At 44.7% G+C, this 21,426-nt stretch overlaps 1 protein-coding gene across 9 annotated transcripts in view; it reads right to left on the reverse strand.

The window, feature by feature from the left end:
- The window catches only part of fbrsl1 (fibrosin-like 1), a 288,815-nt gene that overhangs the window by 32,057 nt on the left and 235,332 nt on the right, over window positions 1-21,426 (reverse strand). For all 9 annotated transcript variants that reach the window (XM_085293337.1, XM_085293336.1, XM_085293335.1 and 6 more), the window contains one exon: window positions 1,821-1,869. In XM_085293337.1, coding sequence (XP_085149463.1) covers window positions 1,821-1,869 — 49 coding nt within the window. The remainder of the gene's footprint in view (window positions 1-1,820; window positions 1,870-21,426) is intronic.

A 21,426-nucleotide genomic window follows, 5' to 3' on the forward strand; every position in this document is an offset into this window, starting at 1 on the left:
TGGGGAATAGTTGTTGTTTGATGTGGTCTAGTTGTTTTCTAAACCATGCAAGTCTGGAAGTCATTGTCATTGTGAATGCTGGTTTCTTAAGGCCAGTGCTGGTCACAGGTCATCTACATCACACAGTCTGCAAGCCTGGTTTCTCTCCCTGCTGTCAGCCATGCTTTTCCACTCAGCAGTCAAAGCTACTGTGCTAAAGAAAGCAACACTTCGGAGCAACAGATCACTTTTGTTACATTACGTCCTTACAGCAAAAGATCTTTTAATACATTTTCAACAATATAACAGTATCAACAAATACATGTATGCATCCCTAACCGTCACATTATAATACACAAATCTTATTGTTGAGTCTGCAGACATGCCCCCCTCCAAAACCCACCTTATATTTTGCACTGTTTTAAAGCTCCACCTCCCTCCCTCTCAGTCTGTGTTAATGGGACCCCTTCCTGGTTCTTGCCCTGAGGGAACACGGTCTGCATGCTGCTATCTGTCAGTAGCACCTCTTCTCTACCAGGACGGTGTTGGTGCCTAATTTACAACTGCTCCTACACATTTCCACTGTGCCCCTCGTCCAAGAAAAAAAAAAAAAACTGGTGCCGGTGCAAAAAAGTTGGCAACAGCAGAGAATTTCAGGCACCAAATTCTGAACACTGACACTGACGCGCTACTGTAACTTCCTGTTGCAAGGCAGATCTGGCTTCTCACTGTTAGCAGGACAACATTGGTGGATGTGATGTAGAGTTGGCTGATCATGCTGCTCCTCTACTGCCTGCCCCTGTGTGTTTCTCTTTGCGCTGACCTGTCGACCAGGATTGGGTGATTTGACTGGGCTGGATCTTAGCCAAACCTACACTGCACTACTGTTTTTTCTGTTTTTTGTTTCTTTTTTTGGGCCAATTTATTGGATTGCCAACTTGATAGACTTTACAATGAACTTGTAACAGTAACAACATCGCAATATGATGTCTCGTTCCTTTTTGTTGTGCTGAAGTAGACTGAACATTTCTTCAGGAGCCTGTGAAGATCTGTTTGGTAAATATGGTGGACGTTAAGTGCTGTACAACAACCTCGAAGCCTTTGCTAGGTACGCTAGTTGCAACTTTTTCTCCAACACTATCACATGTTACAGTATCTGCAGCCTCATCATTTAGTTACATGTTACTAAATGGGGCTGAAAGCACTCATGCATCTGATTGGTTCATCTTTCTGTTATTTCAGGTGTGTTGGGGAGCAAGCACTTAAAATAACATGTATTTACCACACGCACTGCACCATTACATGTGTTAAATATAGAGGTGCTTCTGTGCTTGCATAGTTTCTGTATCACCTGCCTAATATACACAGTATGTCACTAGGTGCATGAAGCCACACAAATGCAAAAACTGCATCAAATCATGCTCATCCTGTGCAAAAGCAAAGGACTTGTAATCCATACATGTGCATATGGATGCACGCACACTGAATTTGTGCTGTCTGGGGGGCTGACAAAGCTCTTTCTGCCTTTTTCCTTTGGCATCCATTATGGTCCAGGCCTGCTGTCAGAGAGCTTGTATTGCCTGAGGGGAAGTTCCCATTTGTGGGAGCATGTGGCAGAGAGGCTCTAAATCCCCTCTAATGAACCAATATGTAGGAAGGCTAAGCCTTTGGCTAGGTCGTCCAAGAAACGCCACTCTGCGCCCTGGCAAAAATGTATGCATATGTAGTCACCAGACCTTGTTTATGTCTGCTGACATTTAAATCTGAATGGACCCAGTAGCTGATGTGAATAAATGAGGAGGAAAGACTGCGGTGAAAGAGAAAAAGCAGAGTGGGCTTACCTTTGGGTGTGGTAGGGGAAAAGAGCTTCTCCGATCCTACATCAGACACCTGTTAAAAAAAAAGGACAGCAGACCTTTAGTGGATTTGTCTCATTAGCTGGGAAGCAAACACAGATATATACTTTTGTTTTTTCAGTAAAAGGCTTATCCAGCCACAAATGTGGTCATAAGTGCTTAGAAGTAAAGTTCATCTCCCACACAGCATTACACAGTCAATCAACAGTCTTCAATCAGCCAGTGCAGAGAACTCCCTCTGTACCAAGTGGTCCTAGTCTGATTTTTTTCCTGACGAGGAAACATTAGGTGGCACTGTTGTGCCACCTGAAATCCCTTAAAGGAAATGCTGTCAAAGACAGCAGAGACGGAGGAAGTCAGAAGATGGCTATGCAGCGTTACGAACACAAAGGCTCCAGCACCCTCTCTCTAGCCCTCAGAAATGATATTTCATTTTGTGTTATTTTTCAAGAAACGTACATATCTCACGAATAGAATATGTCTCTCATTTAATATCGACGACAGTATCAAAGTGATGACCAATCGTTTACAGACGTGGCTAATGCAAATGACACTGAGCAGCGGAGAGACCTGGTTGTCTATATTAAAATGGTGCTTGGGCAAACGCATGAAGAAGAAAGCCATCTGTAGTATATTAAACACAGAAGGATTATTTTGCCCTTGAATTTAGAACACCTAATAAAAGTAACATCAGCTATTTCTGCAAAAAACATGGCCGCTGACCACACAGCAAGTCAAAACAGCAGCAAAGCCACATTGTTCAAAAACACTGTCTGCGTGCTTGGAGGACGGCATTAACCATGAAAACCCTCGGCCTGTAACAGCAGCCCATATAGGGGCTTTGTTTAAAGCCACTATTTCCCTTTGCTTTAGCTGCTCTCATCTGGGATCTGCCGACTTGTAAAAAGCTGCAAAAGCTGAACATATGTTCCACCCAAAGGGCCCGAGTGTCCTTAACTGCCATGCTTGTATTTTATGCGGCACAAAGGGAGCATATGTAAAGAATGAACAGTGAATCAGAGTGAGTACAAGAGAGACAGAGACAGAAAGAGAAAGCAAATGATTTTGTAAACACAGATGGCTGTCCTTGGCATCCCTGTTAGTACTTCACAAGTGTTTTGAGGACATCCTCTTCTCCCAATTTCTCCTCGGCTGCCACTGTGTTACTGTTCAGAACAATGTTTGCATGTCTGCGCTTGATGCCTCAGCTCAACACTCAACAAAATGCAGGTATTGAACCTAAAGGGAAGATGCCACAAAGTGCCTCTGAACGATTGCATCTGCCAGACACATTTAAAATGATTAAACAACACAAGATTTGCTCTAAGCCAGTGATGTTATGTCAGCACTATTAGGCTTGAATCGAGGACACATTAGGCATTTATTAAATTCTTCAACACCTCAGCAACAATTAGACAGCAACAATTGCAACTGTCTCAGTTACGCTAATAATTAACTGCAGCGCTTATAGGAAGACAACTGGCGAATTTTGGGTAGTTCAATAACCTCAAGCAGACGTTGTAAGAAAAGGTCAATAACAGCTCTTCAGTCTCAGTGGGTGGAACATTCAAAGGAGGGCGAACACTCAGCTGAACTGCAATATTTCCTGTTTCCTCTTACAGTAGACAAGGTGAAAGACTATAGAGGAAAGACAGAGTGTTGTGCATTGCCCTCTTTCAGTCTCCCAGAACCAGGGCGCCAGCCTACAACACAGGCTCTTTGTTAGCTTTGGACGACATTAAACGCTCCAGTACCAAGCCTCAGCGCTGCAACAGCACAACCTCAGCCTTGAATCGCTGCCCTGGAGGCCCTGGAAGAAAAATATGGGCTCAGAATGAAATGAAGCTTGTCAAATGGACACGGGAGTTGGCTCGAGGACTCGCTTAGTGTGGCACAGGGTCACAAAACCAGAAAAGACAGGGTAGGTAATGCCATAACTCGGCGTAACAGTTGAAGCAATTGTTATGACCAGAGTGGTTCTCCAGACAGCTAGACAGACATAACACGTTCATGAGAAAGAGAACAGAAAACGCTTGTTCTTCACGTGCCAAGATCTCCTTATTCCTAATCTGGCTGTTTTCACTGTGCAGTGAGCTGTTTTATAGTGCAAATGTATTCCAAGTAACATCAACAACCAATATTTAGACTTTAATGCTGTGTTTTGCACCTGCCAAGTCTGCATGAGTCCGTTGTATAATCCACAATTACAAGGCCGGCTTGCAAAGAGCACTTCTTAAAAAGGCATGTCAAAGCAGAGCCCTGATGTTGCTAGCTGTTGTTTTTACAGAACTTTCTGGGTTTCGCTGGTCACGTTGACATTTTTTCACGGGGCTGTGCTGCTGGCAGTCTGAGTTGCCTGCGGTTGTGGTGTACAGAGGTCATGTATAACAAATTCTTCACACTCTCTTTGTTGAGGCAACACTGGGTGCCATTAAAAACAGATGGAGAAAGATGAGACAGAGGGGAAATATATATATAGAGAGAATGGGAGAGACAATGAAAAACAGAAAGAGGAGCAGAGGCCAGGTTTTGCAAAGGAAACGGGGAAATTTAACCATTTAAAAAATAATGGGGGAAATTCAAGCCACATTGCCTGGGAGCTAAAAGCCCTTGGAGCGGGCCGCAGGAAGCCTGACCTTTGTGGGGACCGTCTGCTATTTGAGCCTCGGGCTTCAGGGGCCTGGCCTCCTCTCTGGAGGGCCGTCAGCAGGCCTCAGCTTTCCTTCCCTATTCTATTCATTAGCCATGCTTTATGATTCAGCTTCCTCTGAGCCACACAAGAGCTCCCTGAGGAAAGAGACTGCTGGAGAGCTGGAGAAAAAAGGGAGCGAGACTCAGGGAGGGAGGGGGTAAGCAAGAAGGAGGTCATAGGGCCCAGCCAGGGCCCAGCTCTCAGCAGCTGTGAAATCCTCCCGTTTCCTCGGCAGGCGTAAAAAGGAACAAGAGGGAGAAGAAAAAGAAGGAGTCCAGGGAGGGAGCTTGGCCAGTAAACCCACCATCAGAGTGCTAACTCCCTAAAGAGCCACATGGAGAACCATAATTCCCAGATTTAGGGAATGCCAAATTACAAATTACACTGCTGTTTGTTTTAAAAAGTCCCCAACTTCCCCGAACACCAGTGACTTATTGACTGCATAAATCTCCAGATAATTGCAGAGTAGCAGAAGGAGAGCAGGACATTTCCTGCAAAGCCAAACGCATTTGCTTTCACAGCAAAGAAGCGAGGAGGAATAATCTTTGAAAATGTTCCACGTCCACGCTCCCTTTACTTAAAAACACAGCAAGCTAATTAATTTGGAAAATCTGAAACGAGCATAATTGCACTCTTTTTGTGTTGAAACGCTTCCCTGCTTAATTTTTCGCACAATGGGCCAACTGAGCGAGGCAACGTGGGCAGTAAGGGAGGGCAGTATAATCAGCTGAACGACCTTGAGGCATAAATTTATGAAAAGCATTGATCAGTTAAGGCTGTAATTTCACTGAGACAGGAAGGTCAGCAATTACCCAGATTCAATTAACCTCATTTAGTAAAGACTGCTGAGAGACCAGTTTCTCTCCCCCATCCACCAGACACCCCCCCTCGTACTTTTTATCAAACGATCCCTCGGCCTCCAGCTACCTTTGATCTTACAGCTGCTGTTGTGTGCCCTGCACTCCTTGGAGCCAGAACAAATGACGTCCAAACAGGGTGAAATCTTACAGCCAAAGGTTAGGTAAACCCAGACTAAATACAAGCAGATTCCTAATATGGGCTCCTCCTGTTCTGTTCTCATGAAGGAGGAGCAACCCTTCCCCTCCCTGCAGAGAAATAATTTTTAAACAAGCTGGCAAAGCTATCACAACAGCTGTGGTGTGAAAACAAAGAAACCTGTTAGTAGGCTTTGTGGTGGGCTCACGCCTGTAAAGACTATAATTACAATTTAGTTCTGAGTCATTTGGCACGTACTATGTTCCTGACAGACCGTCGTAGGACAAGCACAGAGGTGGCTAATCTAAGCGCGTATATATACTCCAAACAAGTTTGCAAAATGACATTTTTCCTAATTGAAAAGGTGACTGTTGTAATTTGATTGACAGCTCAATAAGAGAGAAACAATTTAATGGGCAGCACCAAAAGACGATCAACTGACACGTACAGGAATACCATGGATACCAACTGAGCGTGTGCCTGTGCTGCAGCTAGCAGGAATGTTGTCCTACATAATCATGGGTAATAGAGCGGAGGAAGCAAACACAGCGCATCATATTGTCCGTCCTCCCCTGACTGGCAGGATGAGTGGGTCAAATGTCTTAGTGGAGGCAAAGACACTTGATGTTCCAGTGTAGGAGTACACAGCTGCTTTGTGCTGCACTGGTGTGACGTGCCGCTGAAAGACCTATCGGTAGCATGAAAGTGAACAGGAAGCCCACCTACCCCGAGAAGTGAAGTGCGCAAAAAGGACGTGTATCCTGAGATGGACGATCAGGCTCTCGATTACCCCGGCTGAACCTGTCTGACCGTGAATCCACACTTACTGCGCCCCCCTCCAACACCCACGTACACACAGTGTTAATTTGCTTCACTGCTTGGTGTTTCATCAATGTCAGATTCCTCCTTCACTGCCCTCTCTTCCAATTTTCCACTCACTGTCACCTGAAGCTGTGTCTCCTTTCAAAGTACAGGTCCATGTTTTGTCCTTGTTGTTGTTGATCTGGGAGATGGCCACCCGTGTTACTGTTTTAACACGCAATTACAGTAATTTGAAACCCTTATAAATACATATACAGTGGGGCAAAAAAGTATTTAGTCGGCCATCGATTGTGCAAGTTCCCCCACCTAAAATGATGACAGAGGTCAGTAATTTGCACCAGAGGTACACTTCAACTGTGAGAGACAGAATGTGAAAAAAAAATCCATGAATCCACATGGTAGGATTTGTAAAGAATTTATTCGTAAATCAGGGTGGAAAATAAGTATTTGGTCAATAACAAAAATACAACTCAATACTTTGTAACATAACCTTTGTTGGCAATAACAGAGGTCAAACGATTACTATAGGTCTTTACCAGGTTTGCACACACAGTAGCTGGTATTTTGGCCCATTCCTCCATGCAGATCTTCTCGAGAGCAGTGATGTTTTGGGGCTGTCGCCGAGCAACACGGACTTTCAACTCCCGCCACAGATTTTCTATGGGGTTGAGGTCTGGAGACTGGCTAGGCCACTCCAGGACTTTCAAATGCTTCTTACGGAGCCACTCCTTTGTTGCCCGGGCGGTGTGTTTTGGATCATTGTCATGTTGGAAGACCCAGCCTCGTTTCATCTTCAAAGTTCTCACTGATGGAAGGAGGTTTTGGCTCAAAATCTCACGATACATGGCCCCATTCATTCTGTCCTTAACACGGATCAGTCGTCCTGTCCCCTTGGCAGAAAAACAGCCCCATAGCATGATGTTTCCACCCCCATGCTTCACAGTAGGTATGGTGTTCTTGGGATGCAACTCAGTATTCTTCTTCCTCCAAACACGACGAGTTGAGTTTATACCAAAAAGTTCTACTTTGGTTTCATCTGACCACATGACATTCTCCCAATCCTCTGCTGTATCATCCATGTGCTCTCTGGCAAACTTCAGACGGGCCTGGACATGCACTGGCTTCAGCAGCGGAACACGTCTGGCACTGCGGGATTTGATTCCCTGCCGTTGTAGTGTGTTACTGATGGTGACCTTTGTTACTTTGGTCCCAGCTCTCTGCAGGTCATTCACCAGGTCCCCCCGTGTGGTTCTGGGATCTTTGCTCACCGTTCTCATGATCATTTTGACCCCACGGGATGAGATCTTGCGTGGAGCCCCAGATCGAAGGAGATTATCAGTGGTCTTGTATGTCTTCCATTTTCTGATGATTGCTCCCACAGTTGATTTTTTCACTCCAAGCTGCTTGCCTATTGTAGATTCACTCTTCCCAGTCTGGTGCAGGTCTACAATACTTTTCCTGGTGTCCTTCGAAAGCTCTTTGGTCTTGGCCATGGCGGAGTTTGGAGTCTGACTGTTTGAGGCTGTGGACAGGTGTCTTTTATACAGATGATGAGTTCAAACAGGTTCCATTCATACAGGTAACGAGTGGGGGACAGAAAAGCGTCTTACAGAAGACGTTACAGGTCTGTGAGAGCCAGAGATTTTCCTTGTTTGAGGTGACCAAATGCTTATTTTCCACCCTGATTTACGAATAAATTCTTTACAAATCCTACCATGTGAATTCATGGATTTTTTTTTCACATTCTGTCTCTCACAGTTGAAGTGTACCTCTGGTGCAAATTACTGACCTCTGTCTTCATTTTAAGTGGGGGAACTTGCACAATCGGTGGCTGACTAAATACTTTTTTGCCCCACTGTATATAGAGAACACAATGTGGAACACCTACATTGAGAAGTGTATCTGTACAAAAACAACAAAAACGCACAAGCAAGACACAATAAGGGGTCCGTTTTTCCCTTCATATGGGAGTAGCATAGTGCTTCAATTAAGACTGCTATCAGCACCCACTCAGGGTCCTCAGTTACTGCCACCTTTTCACCCTAGACACCCGCTAATGCTACCTTTGCAATAAATGCCGCATTAGACATGCACAGTGGGCCTACAGCTCCCTGGCTGCAATGGGAGACACCAAATTAATTATCTCGCCTGCATTTGTCCTCGCGCTGTTCCAGAAACTTAATGACCTCCCGAGCGGTCGTTTATTATAAGTCGTAGCGATGCTTTGCATTCCCTGGGCAGAGAACATCTACCTTACCTTCAATTTCTACCCACCACTCTCACCGCCGCCTGCTTGTCAGAACAGGTGTGGGCCAGCAAGACTGCAAACCCCCAGCGAGCATGATGAGATATATGGCGAAGAGAGAAGAAACGTCCCACGCAACTGTCAACCGACAGATACTCGCCTCAAATGGAGCATCATTAAGATGATAATGAATTCCGTAGTGGCTGTGGAGAATGGAGTGGCCTCCCCTCGCACACATGCAAAACACACGCAAACCTCTTTATGCTTGGCCCCGAGTGCCATTTTAACATGTAACATGTGTGTGTGCGTGTGTGTGTGTGCGTGTGTGTGTGTGCGTGTGTGACAGAGAGCCAGGGTTGAAAAGCTCCTGCTCCCTCTCCCCCTAGCAACAGAAGCAGGAAAATGAATGCAGAGAGAGCAGGGGGGCTTGGGCTTTGTGTAAAATATTACCCTTCGTCTCACTTACTGCACCCCACACTACCTATCCTCCCTCCCTGGCTGCGTAGCAGTTGCTAGCCCTTATCACCGCTGCCTGTCAGTTTAGTATACAAATTAGCAATCTATCAGGGGAATGCAGAGGTCCGTTTCATCAGTAGGGAGAAGGGAAGAGGCACGCATTGCATTAAAGCCTCTTGCCGCTGTAGACGGAAAGGGTCACAAATCAACGCTGCAGCGGGCCCACAGCCAGCACTAACCAGATAAGGAGAAATGAAGGAAAAGGGATGAGGCATATTTCACTAGAGAAGATCCAGACCTGCTCCAACTAAAGGATGGAGGTGGTGCTGGTGGTGGTGAGGTATAGGAATCGGGGAGGTCACAAATCACTATCTCAACCCCACAGAGGCACAGAAAGGATATGAGAAACAGGTATGGAATAAAAAGTAGAGAAATTCCATTTATAAAAGTGCCTTTGGTTGATTAACGGCTACAAATTGCAGGAAATTAGGGCTAACACATTCCCACTTTCTCCTGTTAAGTGAACCTGCGCATGTTAATACCAGCAGAGACAAAACAGCTGCTAAGGGCTCTCATTAAGTGGCATAATGCAATGAGGCACAGTCTAAATTGCAGCAATAAAAGCAGACAGACAAATCATCTCGACCATCGCAATCCATTTAACTCAATTAATGCACAACCAGCATCTGAGCTCAGTCGTTTAAAAGCATGTGCGGTTCGATCACTGGTCGGGCTGGGGGTTAAGTTCTGCTTAAAACCGCGGGCATGGGGAAAGAAAGAGATAAGGACAATGGGTGACGTAAAACAAAAGCAGGAGATAGCGATAGTTCTGTTCGGTGCGGCGCAGCTGACTGTGAAAAGAGCGTGGCCTCCTTTCCTTTTTAATGTCAGAATGTGTGCCAGCAGCGATAAGAAGCCAGGTAATCTCCCAGCGGAATCAGGGGGCTGTTCGTCATTACTCCCTGGCCCTGATATGGATCTGAGCACCTGATGACTTCTCTTGGCTCTCCGGGCTTCTCGGCAGCAGAGATGGCAGATAGCCCTTTAAGACATGGCTCACTGCTCCCTGATTGGCTGGTCAACAGCCACAACCAAATCCTGGCTCCCTCTGGGCGGCTGCGAGAAGGTATGATAGGAAAGGACACGGAAACTCACTCTCCCCATATCCACATCATCCCTTTGTTGTAAAGCCTTTACACCATTGTCAGCGTGGGTGGTGGAAAGTAAAAAAGCCTTTCTGGATGTTATTGTCTGAGAGGCAGGATAACAGACAGGCGGATTATTTCAAAAACAGCTTTCTCCAGAGCTCTCACAATGCGGCACCGTTGTTGCTGTGGAGAGGATCCTGGAGGAGATAATAATAATATTCCTAGTCAGAGCCTCTGCTGCAGTAGAGCTGCCTTCTAACAGAGAGATACACATCATTCTGACTGGCCCGCCGTGACATAATCGCCCTGCGGAGAGCTGCAGGCAAGCTTGGTAGGCAAACCACCTCTCACTGCAGCTTGTTAAGAGAAAGGTGGCTTTAAGCACTGCTCAATAGAAACTCCTATTGAACTCTTTTTTTTTCACTCCATCTGAACAATGTCTAGGTGAGTCATAGCACACCTCGGGCTACACAAGTTACACTCTTCCTTTTTTCCTCCTTCTTAAGATTGCAGTGCGCTTTTGACTCGAATTTGCTAAGAGGAAAAAAAAACCAAACTCGGCAGGATCTTAAATAATGCAGCGATAAAAAAGCTGTGACCCTTTCCATTGCCTCAACCCACACATGGTGAATTTCTTCTGCAGCAAAAGACAGCACCACAGAAAAGAAGAAAAGGCAGAGCTGGCACTACATGTAAATGTGTGGTAGGTTTGGTTTGCTCCTCTGGGCACGGACACCTTTAATGAGAGGAAAAAATGCGCAGCAAAAGGCAGATCTCAGTCGTACTATGCCAGTGATTTTGAGTAATATGAATCACCTCCCGTCTAACACAAATAAATATTGTTCTAATACCAGTGGGAGTGTAATGCCGACTCTCGCCTAGGAAAACTATGGGGGATCTAGGCTCCGCTCGCCAGCCTCTACGCTGCATCCCACAGAGCTTCCTTAACCCTACACTGTTAACATGCTATATGCTTGTAACCCTGTGACCTTTAGCACGACACTTATAGCTCGCAATTCGGTGTTTCGCAGAGGGGTTTGATAACGGCGACTCGCTCGTAAAAGAGAATTTAGAAATGTATCTCGGCATCGTTCTCGTGTCATCTGCCACCACGAAAGCTGACCGTGCTCGGGATCAAGATCAATACAACCACTTGCCCTGCAGGGGATGAAGTGGGACTCGGGCAGGGGACAGCAAGTGGTGGAGTGGAAAACTCTACCGTCTCACTTTAAGGCACACTATCTTCCCAAGCTAGCACAAACAAACATGGTATGCGCTATATAAAGTAGTCTCAGGCCACCTAAGCCCCCAGGTCATATTGGAAGGGGATGTGGCAAGTTAAGTGGAATTTACTTTTGATGCAGACATCGGGCCTCAGGTTTCAGGCAGATGTAACCCAAGCTGTTCCCTGAGGCTTTACCAGAAGGGGGGACAGGACACCTAACGCCCAGGCAGTCACCTTCAGAAATGCCTTCACCGCTCAGCTGGCCTTATAAAGGGAGGAGAATGCCAGTGTTGTCTGTTAAGGGTTAAAGTGACTTTTGACAGGGACAGACTTTAATTTCATTAGCAAACAAAGAGAGGTGAAGCTGCTATTGGATTTACCATCTAGTATATAAGCAGTAGATGAGGTTTGTTGCTACTGGACTGCTGTGTTCTGAGGATATAAGGGGAATTTAATATAGCACATAGACCCCAGCAGCCCACAGTACACCCACTGCTTTGTCACAGCCCTGAATCCTTTACACTTTGATGTTGCTGTTTCTTTTAAACACCACTGCTTCTTAACCGTATACAGGGTTTTGATTCAGGCGTCTCCTGAGTCTTTAATATGGAAAAGTGTGGGCCTAAACTAAGCTATAAATTCTCTGCCCCCCTTACATCTCTTTCATGGCATAGCGCTCGAGCTTTTCTGTCACCGACAGTCCAGATGTGTGACTTAATGTGGGGATGGTGGGAGTGTATAAATAACCATCATGAGATATCAGTGGGGCATGCCAGGAGCTTTGCTGTGGAAGGGAAGAAATGATGGAGGAGGTGGCGAGTGAGCTGTGTACCATTTGAGAATCCAGCAAAAGCTAGTTTAACACCAACGCGACAACTGCAGAGATCTTGTGGGAGAGCTTATGGCTTTAAACTTGACACTTACTGTGTGACAGCGTTTGAACACGCCACACTCTGAGGCGACCTTGACAGCGATCGTGTTTGTGGTGCTTTTTAATTTCAGTTATCGTTGCTTTCTGCCGCTGTGTGTGAAACGATAATGATATGCATTGATTTATGGTCATTGTGGGTTATACTGTCATGTCCAGACCAATAACAACCCATCAATACTGGACTCAAGGTCAGCTTTATTAACCTTATGATTCAGTTCAATTCCACTTTTATTTGTATAGCACCAATTCACAGTAGCAGTCATCTGAGGGCACCCTTCTACATTCAGTTAATTACTAGGAACTCACCACCGGCTGTATTTGAATCAACTGCACAACGATACAACGCTAACATTTTGTAATTGCCTGCTCTTTTAGGAGCCTTGGAGAACTCTGTAAATCCCAGTTGTATTAATCTCCAAGTAAAGCGTGGCACCTGAGGACAGAAGGATTTGATCTAGAATCTATCTGAATACAAACTCCTGGACAGAAGAGGAAAAAAGGCAGCGTGAGGAAGATGCATTCAAATTTCTTTGCACCGCTGGAACAGATTTATGAGCAGTCACTGAAGACAAGGCTGCTAAACATCGTTGGCCATGCCAAGTGTACGTGGAGCATCATTTGCTCTGGATTAAAATATAATGAAGCAAGTGAATGCATCTTTGTCTTACATGCAACTCCTTAAATTATTCAAGTGCACAAAAAAACCCCAACAGGCAAAGCATGTTCCCCAGAGCACTGATACCCTTTTCTAGGCTTGTTCGCGATGGCGACGATGAATATCTTAGTGCTTGTTAAAAGCTATGTTTTCCTTGTGTATGACTGGGAAAAAAGAGTCATAAAAAGAATACCATGTTAAATGCAGAGGCAGGGCATTTTCATTTCCAGTGTTGGCTCCAGTGACATTATTAAAGTTTGTGTTCATAGTGCACTGAATTGATTTTTGATTTTTTTGCAGTGTATGGGAAGAAGCAAGGTTTAAAAGGTCATTACCACAGTGCTGGATCGCTTTAACAAACCAGTCTGATGTCAATAAAACAAACCTGACGATCTCACTGTAAAATGCCTCTTCAATGTCGAGTTGTCTGCACTTACAAAAGGAAGCCTCTTCTAGCTTAAGCTGTGCAAAACCTTTTGTTATCTTTAAAAACTTGTTTGTTTTTTTCCTCCTGTAATTCTATGGCAACCCTCTATTTCCTTCGACTTACTTTCAACATTTGCATGTCCAGAAGCACTCAGCCTGGCTCAGGTGCCTTCTGCCTGTATTTGATTAAGAGATACGCAAACAGATGAAGTCAAGGCACCAGCTTGTGTGCTTAAGCAGCCTTTTCTCACATTTGAGAGAATCCTTGGATTAGCTGGTCCAGGCTCCTAGGCCTTTATACTGAATGCTATTCATTCAGCAGAGAAGAAAAGAAAAAAACGGTGTTTGCATTTCATGTCTGTCAGCGGTAAAGATGCATGTGGTTGAACTGTAGAAGCCAACGTAAACAGAGATGCAATTGAATGTGAACATAATAGCCAGAAGATGCCAGATGACACACTGAGCAGGAAAGAAAAAAAAAACATAAGCACATCTTTTTTTCTTGCACTTGTGTGTCAAGAGATTGAGTCAAAGCTTTGAGACTGGGCAAAGTAGGAAGATGAGGGATGTGGGGTGTCATCTCAAGTCACGCCTGACAAAAGCTGTTCTTGTTACTTCCCATCACACTCATCGCCATTGTTAAAGAAACACAGGCTGTTGCAGGTGCACACGAGTGCCAGCCACATTTAGTGTTTCCAGTCTTTATCCTATCACTGCTTGCAGTTATTGAAGGCAACTCTTCAGTTGCTGTATAAGATTCCCAAAATATGTTAATCCATGTTAAATGATAGATTTATCTTCAAAAAGATAAGTGCATCAAAAAGCAGTCCGCCTAGGGGGGACACTGGTTTGTAGTGTTAACGTTTTTTAAACATGCTCAGGTGCATTGCCACAGGGGCTCCCAACTGGCCTTGTGAACCCGCATGGCATCTCGTGCCACCCAACAACATGTAATTGGAGACTTAGCACGCTCTGTTGCACACCTGTAACGGGTCTCTGAACACTGAGATCCTTGCCCAAGCCGTCACCCACATCCAAGGCTGACAGGAGCCTGGCAGGAAGCCAGTGTAAGGAGGCAAGATCTTCTGGTACGCTGCCCTGGCACCCACCGCAGATCGATGCCTCCACACACAATTAGAGAGGCTAAAACAGATGTGCTCACAAGCCTCACTGCTCCATCTACACCATCAACTACTGTGACACCCCTTGCTTCTTATTAAAGGAACACAAACACACACATGTGCTCGCAATATCAAACAAAACACGAGCATGAAATCGTCCGGTTTGATTATCCAGAAAAAATATACTAGCAGCTTTTGCTAGCATAGCAATGCTTCCACACTGATTGGTCATAGTAGAAGAAAACGGGCAGAAGAAGGGTCAGTGGGAGCCGTTCTGTTGTCTCCTTCCCTCTCCTGCTGTGACAGATTTTAGCCTGTTTGTCTGACAGTGACACTTGTTCTATCAACTCAGCCCCCGCCCTGTCACTAACAGGTGGCCTGTCCCTCACAGCAAAGTCATTTGCTTTGCACAGCAGCAGTTGTGGGTAACCCCAGCCAAGCTGCATTTAGTTTTTCAGTATTACAACCCCAGCCAAAGACAGAGGCAGTGGAAGAATGCAGAGAAAAAGGCTGGGGGAAGGGAAGGGAGAAAAAAAACAACCTCCTCCGATCAAATAAATGCCACTGTAAGCACAAGTGACAAGTCTCGTTTGGGGTCGTCCCTGCTCAGGGCCTGAAAGGCCAGCACTGCCTCATCTCCTCAGCTATGTCTGCGAGCAAGGTGGGTGGGTTAGAGAGGGAGGGAGAAATGTCTGATTGGTGCCATAGCCAAGAGTGAGAGCAGGCCAATTATATTTCCTATCCCTCAAGAGAAGGCCAGAGCGAAGCCTCTGCCATCTCTCCTCTCCTCACCTCTCAAGACACTTCACATAGATAAATAAATGACAGCCCCACAGGGGCTTGGCCCAGTCTCCCAGAATACATTGCAGAGGCTGGCCGCTTGCCTGTCCGTTTGTCTTCACCTGGCATTACTGCAGATAGACATTTTTCACATTATTATCGTTGCATCGTCTCCATTGCCCTGTTCACTCACTGAGATGTGGTTGATGATGTCGGCAGAGGACCCGAGGAGATTGGAAGGAAATGTCTCCTGTCAAAGTCAGCATAGCCTAGCTTAGCAGAAATTTAACAAGTTCCCTGGGCTCTCTCCATTCACTCTCTGACGGAGCACGGAGCCAGGACATGGCCTGCTGACAGCCCTAGGCATGTCACTGTCACTGACACTTGATAGGCGAGAGAGGAAAGGCAAGAGGGCTGAACCCTACAAGGCTCACACTTAGCTACACAGCTCTATATTACTACTTTTCTTTAGACGTGCAAAAAAATTACCGTTGGAAATTTGACTTGATCTAACACAAACGGGACCGACTGAAATCGCTCTCGTGTTAACTAAACTACTCTGCAAATGACTATCTTTGAGTTGTCGCTATAAAATGCTTACAGCTTGAAAGAAAGCTAAACATGCCCGAACGTTAGTGTCTTTTTATCAAACATCATCCAACAGAGGAATACTCGAGCTTAAACTGCATGTGTAGTGCATGCACCTCTGCACAGTCTCACCATCCTCTGATGGTTAAACCGAAAACCAGATGCTTTGGATTAGTGGGGAGAAAAAACAAAGCAAATAAAAGTGGAGGGTAGAATGGTATGTATTAACTATAATCAAAAAAGAAACAAAAGGGAGACCATGATGCTTTAATTACTTCTCACACATAGTTTTGTGGGACCAAGCCAGGCACTAAAAAGAAAGAAGAAAGCAACCCTTTTTAAAATTACAGACTCTCAATTGTAAACTAGGTCGAGGAATGACTATTTGCAACAGTATATAAGGGTCATTTTAGGTTAAAAACCAACAAGAATCAAAAGAAGTGCCGTGTAAATGGTAATAAACAGCAAAGCGATGCTCGTAAGTCATGAATTTGTGAAAAGGATTCAGATTTTAGGGTGACTGAAATAGTACATTTATAGCAAAAAAAGAAAAAAGTGTTTGCAAGCTGGGCACATACTCTCCACCCCGTCCCACCCCATGCTCTGTATTATGACTATGGTGGATAACCTAATCAAGTTAGAGCCTACTTTGCAATTAGATTTAGCATTAAGTAAATGCTCGTGATTTTAGACCAGAATCACCACATTATCATGAGCATCTGGACTTTGAAGAGACACTGCCATGGATCAGGCCTATTCAGAGGAAAAAATCATATTGATTTAGATTTGCTTCATGGCATTGCATGCTTAACAGTTTTGTGGCATGACAAGGTTGGTCCAACCTTGCGAAGTGATGTTTTTTTTCTTGGAAATTTATGACTTTAGTTTCAGAAAATATTCTGCTTTTTGTCTTGTAAATGTTCAACTTTTTCTAGGAAATCATGACATGAATGGAAAGTTAAACCCCTCTATTGACCTTGCTTTCCTTTCTTTTCTTTTCTACCTCACAGCAGTTCTTGTATGACTGCATCGATACAGATAAATGTTCAGCATGGCCTTTAACAGAAGAAAGGTGTAGGAATGACTGCAGACTAACAAAACCGTTTTCTGCAACCATGTCACACATGGTAGAAACCACTGTTTACGTGATTTAAAAAACCCTTAAAATGTGATTTTAATACATTTGCACGCCATCCTGCCAAGTAGCTGGAGATATATATTATGTTTGTCCACTGGAGAAAGCTTGGATGAGGCCTGAGTGAGGTCCTCTATGAATCTACTTAATAGCCGTCCTCTGTTTGCAGAGTCTCTCTTGACTCACTGGTGTTGCCACAGTGCTAAATTGCACAGCTGTTCCACAATCTGTGGCTGTTTTAATTACGCAAATGTGAGCGGCAGCTCGTCAGTTCCTCACTAACGAAGGGGTCTGCTTTCCAGCGAGGGTGCCGTATGTTTGGTATGTAGGCCCATTTCCACCCAACGCTCCCCAGGCTGTGCGCGGACCACCCGACACATTCACATCCCGAAGAAGACGCATCTAATTAAAGCTCCCGAGTCAAATCTGCTTACTAAGGGGGAAAAACATGCGGGCTGGATTAAAAGATGGGGAAAGCGTTGAAGTGGGATGGGGGGCTTTAATACACTGCAAGTGAAAGAGCTTAGGAGGAAATATGAGAACTCTCCATAGTAAGATCCCAGGCAAGGCTGGAAGGAATTGTTGTAAATGTGAGCCGATCAGTCAGCGTTTGTCAGTCTGATTCCTGAGAACTTCCAAAGCCCCCAGGCAGAGACAGACAAGCAGGCTGTTGTCTATAAAAGTGGCTTTTTAGCAGTCCTGGTTGCCCCATCTTTCAGGAACATCTGTGTCATTTCTCAGCAACTAAAACAGATTCAGAGAACTGCAAACAGCCGCTACCAATCCCAGAAACACTAAATGGACCAAAGCTGAAAACAAATAATGATTTACAGCTTTGGTTGAGTATCCTTACACTTGCAGATGCACACAAAAATATGTCTTTTATCCCCCTTGCACGATGACAGTACATGACAGTAAAACATTCCAGTGTGTAATGCACTGCATTGCACAGCACATCACCCAACTTCTTGCATGCGATGTTGAAAACAAAGGTGTTAAGAACTCCCCTCGTGAATCAGACTTGCTGGCTAAAAGCCTAGCTGCAGTGTACCACCCACCTCCAGTTTTACACGAACACCACAGCCTAAAGTAGCAGTGGGAGACTACATAATGAATGCATGAAGCTAGGTGTCACGGGGGCTCGTATAGTGCACAAAACGATGGGGCAATTAGGCCCACACGACACCTCGGGATGGCGTGATGAAGGACTCCTGGGCTTGTCTCCTCCGCCTCTGTTCCACTATCATTAAGGATTGAGCAGCCACATCTGGCTAATGGCACGCCTGGGGTTCCTGCTCAAACACTGTGCCACGCCGTGCACATTTAATTACGCCTCATAAAGGTAACAAAAGACACAGTCTGCTCTCGGGGAAGCGCTGTTTGGAAATCGGTAAGGAAGACAGAGACAGACAGAGCGAATGAGGGGGAAAGACGAGAAACTGGCCAGCTGCCAGAATTACAGGTTGACCCAGGTCGGCGGCTTCAAAAGAGGCAAATTCACTTGAGTGTCTCTACCTCTCCTTGAGATGGGTTCCAAAGAGCTCATTGCGAGCAGGAGATGCTCTGCAGCTAAGAATGAAAGGACCTCTAGTTTGTCTCCGCTTCCCCTATTAGATCATGTACTGCACTAGCTGCTTTCTTCAACGGCTAATTGCGGGAGGACTGCAGGGATTAAAGGCAGAGCTTCTTTGAAATACATATGCATGGGATTTAGCGGCTGTTTCAAGTGAAGAGGGGAATTTTCTGTTAGGATACAAACAATGACAACATCACAGAACCAAGCGTGTAACAGCACTTTGGCCTGCCACTCCACAGGCACCGGGGCTGCTCATTACCACCTGCAAAGAGCTCAACGCATTGAGCCAAGAGCATGAAACACACATTGACCGCCGACGGATTGGCTGACTGACCTGTGACTTAGTAGCATTTGGAGGCATTCAAAAGACACGTTTGAATAGATAGCTGAGAGTTTGAGTTGAGAGAGCAAAACCAAGATATTGAGAGATGAGCAAAAAGAGCCACAGCTCATTGTCAATTCGTTCCACTGTGTGGCAGTTTGAGAGCCTGCTAACACCACAGGGAATGTCTCCGGTCACTTCTGTTTGGACATGCACACAAATCCATCGGTGTCCGATACAGTTAATAACGGAGCCATTTCTGAAGGAACCACAATGCAATAAAAACAGAGGGAGATTTTTTTTTATTTTGCCAACATCTCTTTCCCTCCCTTCCCTGACAATTAATGGCCTCGCGCAGTTCCATGTGTTATTTATAACTTAAATGTTAAAAACAGACATCTCTGCAGTGCGTGTTAAAAGACAAGCCTGCCAAACGCCGTGCTCCTCAGCAGCCTCCTTTCCTGTAAAGTCTCCCCCTGCTTTCAGTGTAGAGAGAGTGTTTTATGGCAAGTCCCTTGTCAGGATTAAGATGTAGTTCCAAGTGCCACGGGGACAAGCATAAATTCTCCATCTCCTACTGTGGACCCACAAGTGGTGGAGCTTAGGGAGTGTCCTTGAAGTATGAATAACATCACATGCTGTGTGTCATCTGTTATACTAATGACATGTCCTCAGAACAATCCACATCCCCTCTGGGCCACCAGTCTGTAAATGAGAGAACAATTTGCTTCCTTGTCCACCTCCATACACGTTGTAAATATTTTTTTTTTTAAAATACTGTTAATTAATCATACGAACAGTCTATTTGCAACAACAGACTGATGCTTGATGTAAAATCCACCACGGGTGACGCTGAGTCAGAGGATTTACAGATATCATCCTCGGCACCAGGAAAACATTCATCGTTTTTTATGCAGTGCAGAGGCCACAGTCGAGGACTGGGGATGAACCTGCTCTGCGTCAAGTAAATCATAAAGAAACATCAGGCGAAGATGGAAAAACAGTGTTTGAGCACAGTTCTGGCAGTGCTGGCCTTAAATGGCTTGCAGAATGAGTAGCATGGTGTTTTGAAAATCTACAGCACAACCCACTTCCATATTTCTTGAAGTTTCTCGCAGAGGGCAGCTTAAGTCTCGGAGTGTAAGCCAATTTGGATTACCTCCACATTTCAGACAGGTTCCAGTCGGGATTTACAACACTTTAAAAACACGTTCCTCCCTAAGCACAGCTTTAACCCTAAATGCATCAACAACATATTTAACTGACATGTTTTTTTAAATTATTTTATCCGCTGCTATTTCTCAGACTGTTGCATATTCAAAGCTAGACAACACTGTTCAAAACAGCTCTGCACTGAAGTATTACTTTATAACACTGGCTGATAACATTCTGGGGTTTCAGGCAACGGCTTCGCTGCTAAGAACACAGTGTTGCATCCAAATGCTTGGGCTATTTTCTTGAACCTCTCTATAGCTCATTTTTCACTTCTGAATTCATGCATAGATGCAGAATAAATCTCCATTTCTTCTTCTATCTCGTATCCAGGCTTCAGGGGGCACAAGGCATTAGTCTCATGATGCTGGGTTTGTCATGTCTTCCCTAGCTGTGATCTGCCTGAACTCTTACATTACAAATAGCTGGAGGATTTTTCACCCTCTTATCACATTTGCCAAGCAGGCCTGTCTCTTATCAGCTTTTCGCTGGAGATAAATGGGCTTTTGAAGATAGGAATAAGAGAGGTTTTTGCAAGCTAATTCCAGGGCCCCATCTGCAGTAGATTACAGATAGGTGCCAGGGAGTGGAGAAAGATACATATTTTAATATGAAGGTGGTGGAAGTATCAGGTTGAAGAGCGACTGGTATTACAGTCTCATATACTCTATAACCCAAAGACACGGAGAACTAACAGGCAATAATGAGAGATAATGGATGGACTGTGAATAATCTATGGAAACTTCATCATTGATCACATCAGTTACACTGTTAAGGAAATTTTCCAACAAACCCACTTTGGAGCTTGCAGCACTGTAAAAATAGCAGTGAATAAAAAGAGGCTTTTCTCTGTGCGTCTCATACATGGGGAGGATCCCGACAGGAATAATTGAGAAATCATTTGTTTAAATTTCCCAAACAAATGTGAATCCTTTTTTCCCCTGTACTGCCTCCACCTCAGTCTACGTCAGCGGCAAAAAATAACAATTAACAGCTTGTACTGTACATATATATTATAATACTAACAGTACAATTTGTAATTTAAGTCGCTGCAGTGGCTTAATGCAACTGTAAAACACAGTCTTTGTCAATAGACTAGGAGACTGTAATAAATAACTACTATGTTATAATATATCAAAACGTGTGTTGTTTTCTGATGCTTTGCAGATGTGCTTTCTAAAACAATCAGCGTCTTTAACCAGTAAATGTGATTTAGAAACCGTGTTTGGGTATCACTAAATTCAAATTAATTTAATTCAAA

This window comes from Mchenga conophoros, linkage group LG12 (genome assembly GCF_057382185.1).
Source record: "Mchenga conophoros isolate Kocher_MC1m ecotype Shallow Benthic linkage group LG12, M_conophoros_male_GT1.1, whole genome shotgun sequence".
Taxonomy (NCBI): domain Eukaryota; kingdom Metazoa; phylum Chordata; class Actinopteri; order Cichliformes; family Cichlidae; genus Mchenga; species Mchenga conophoros.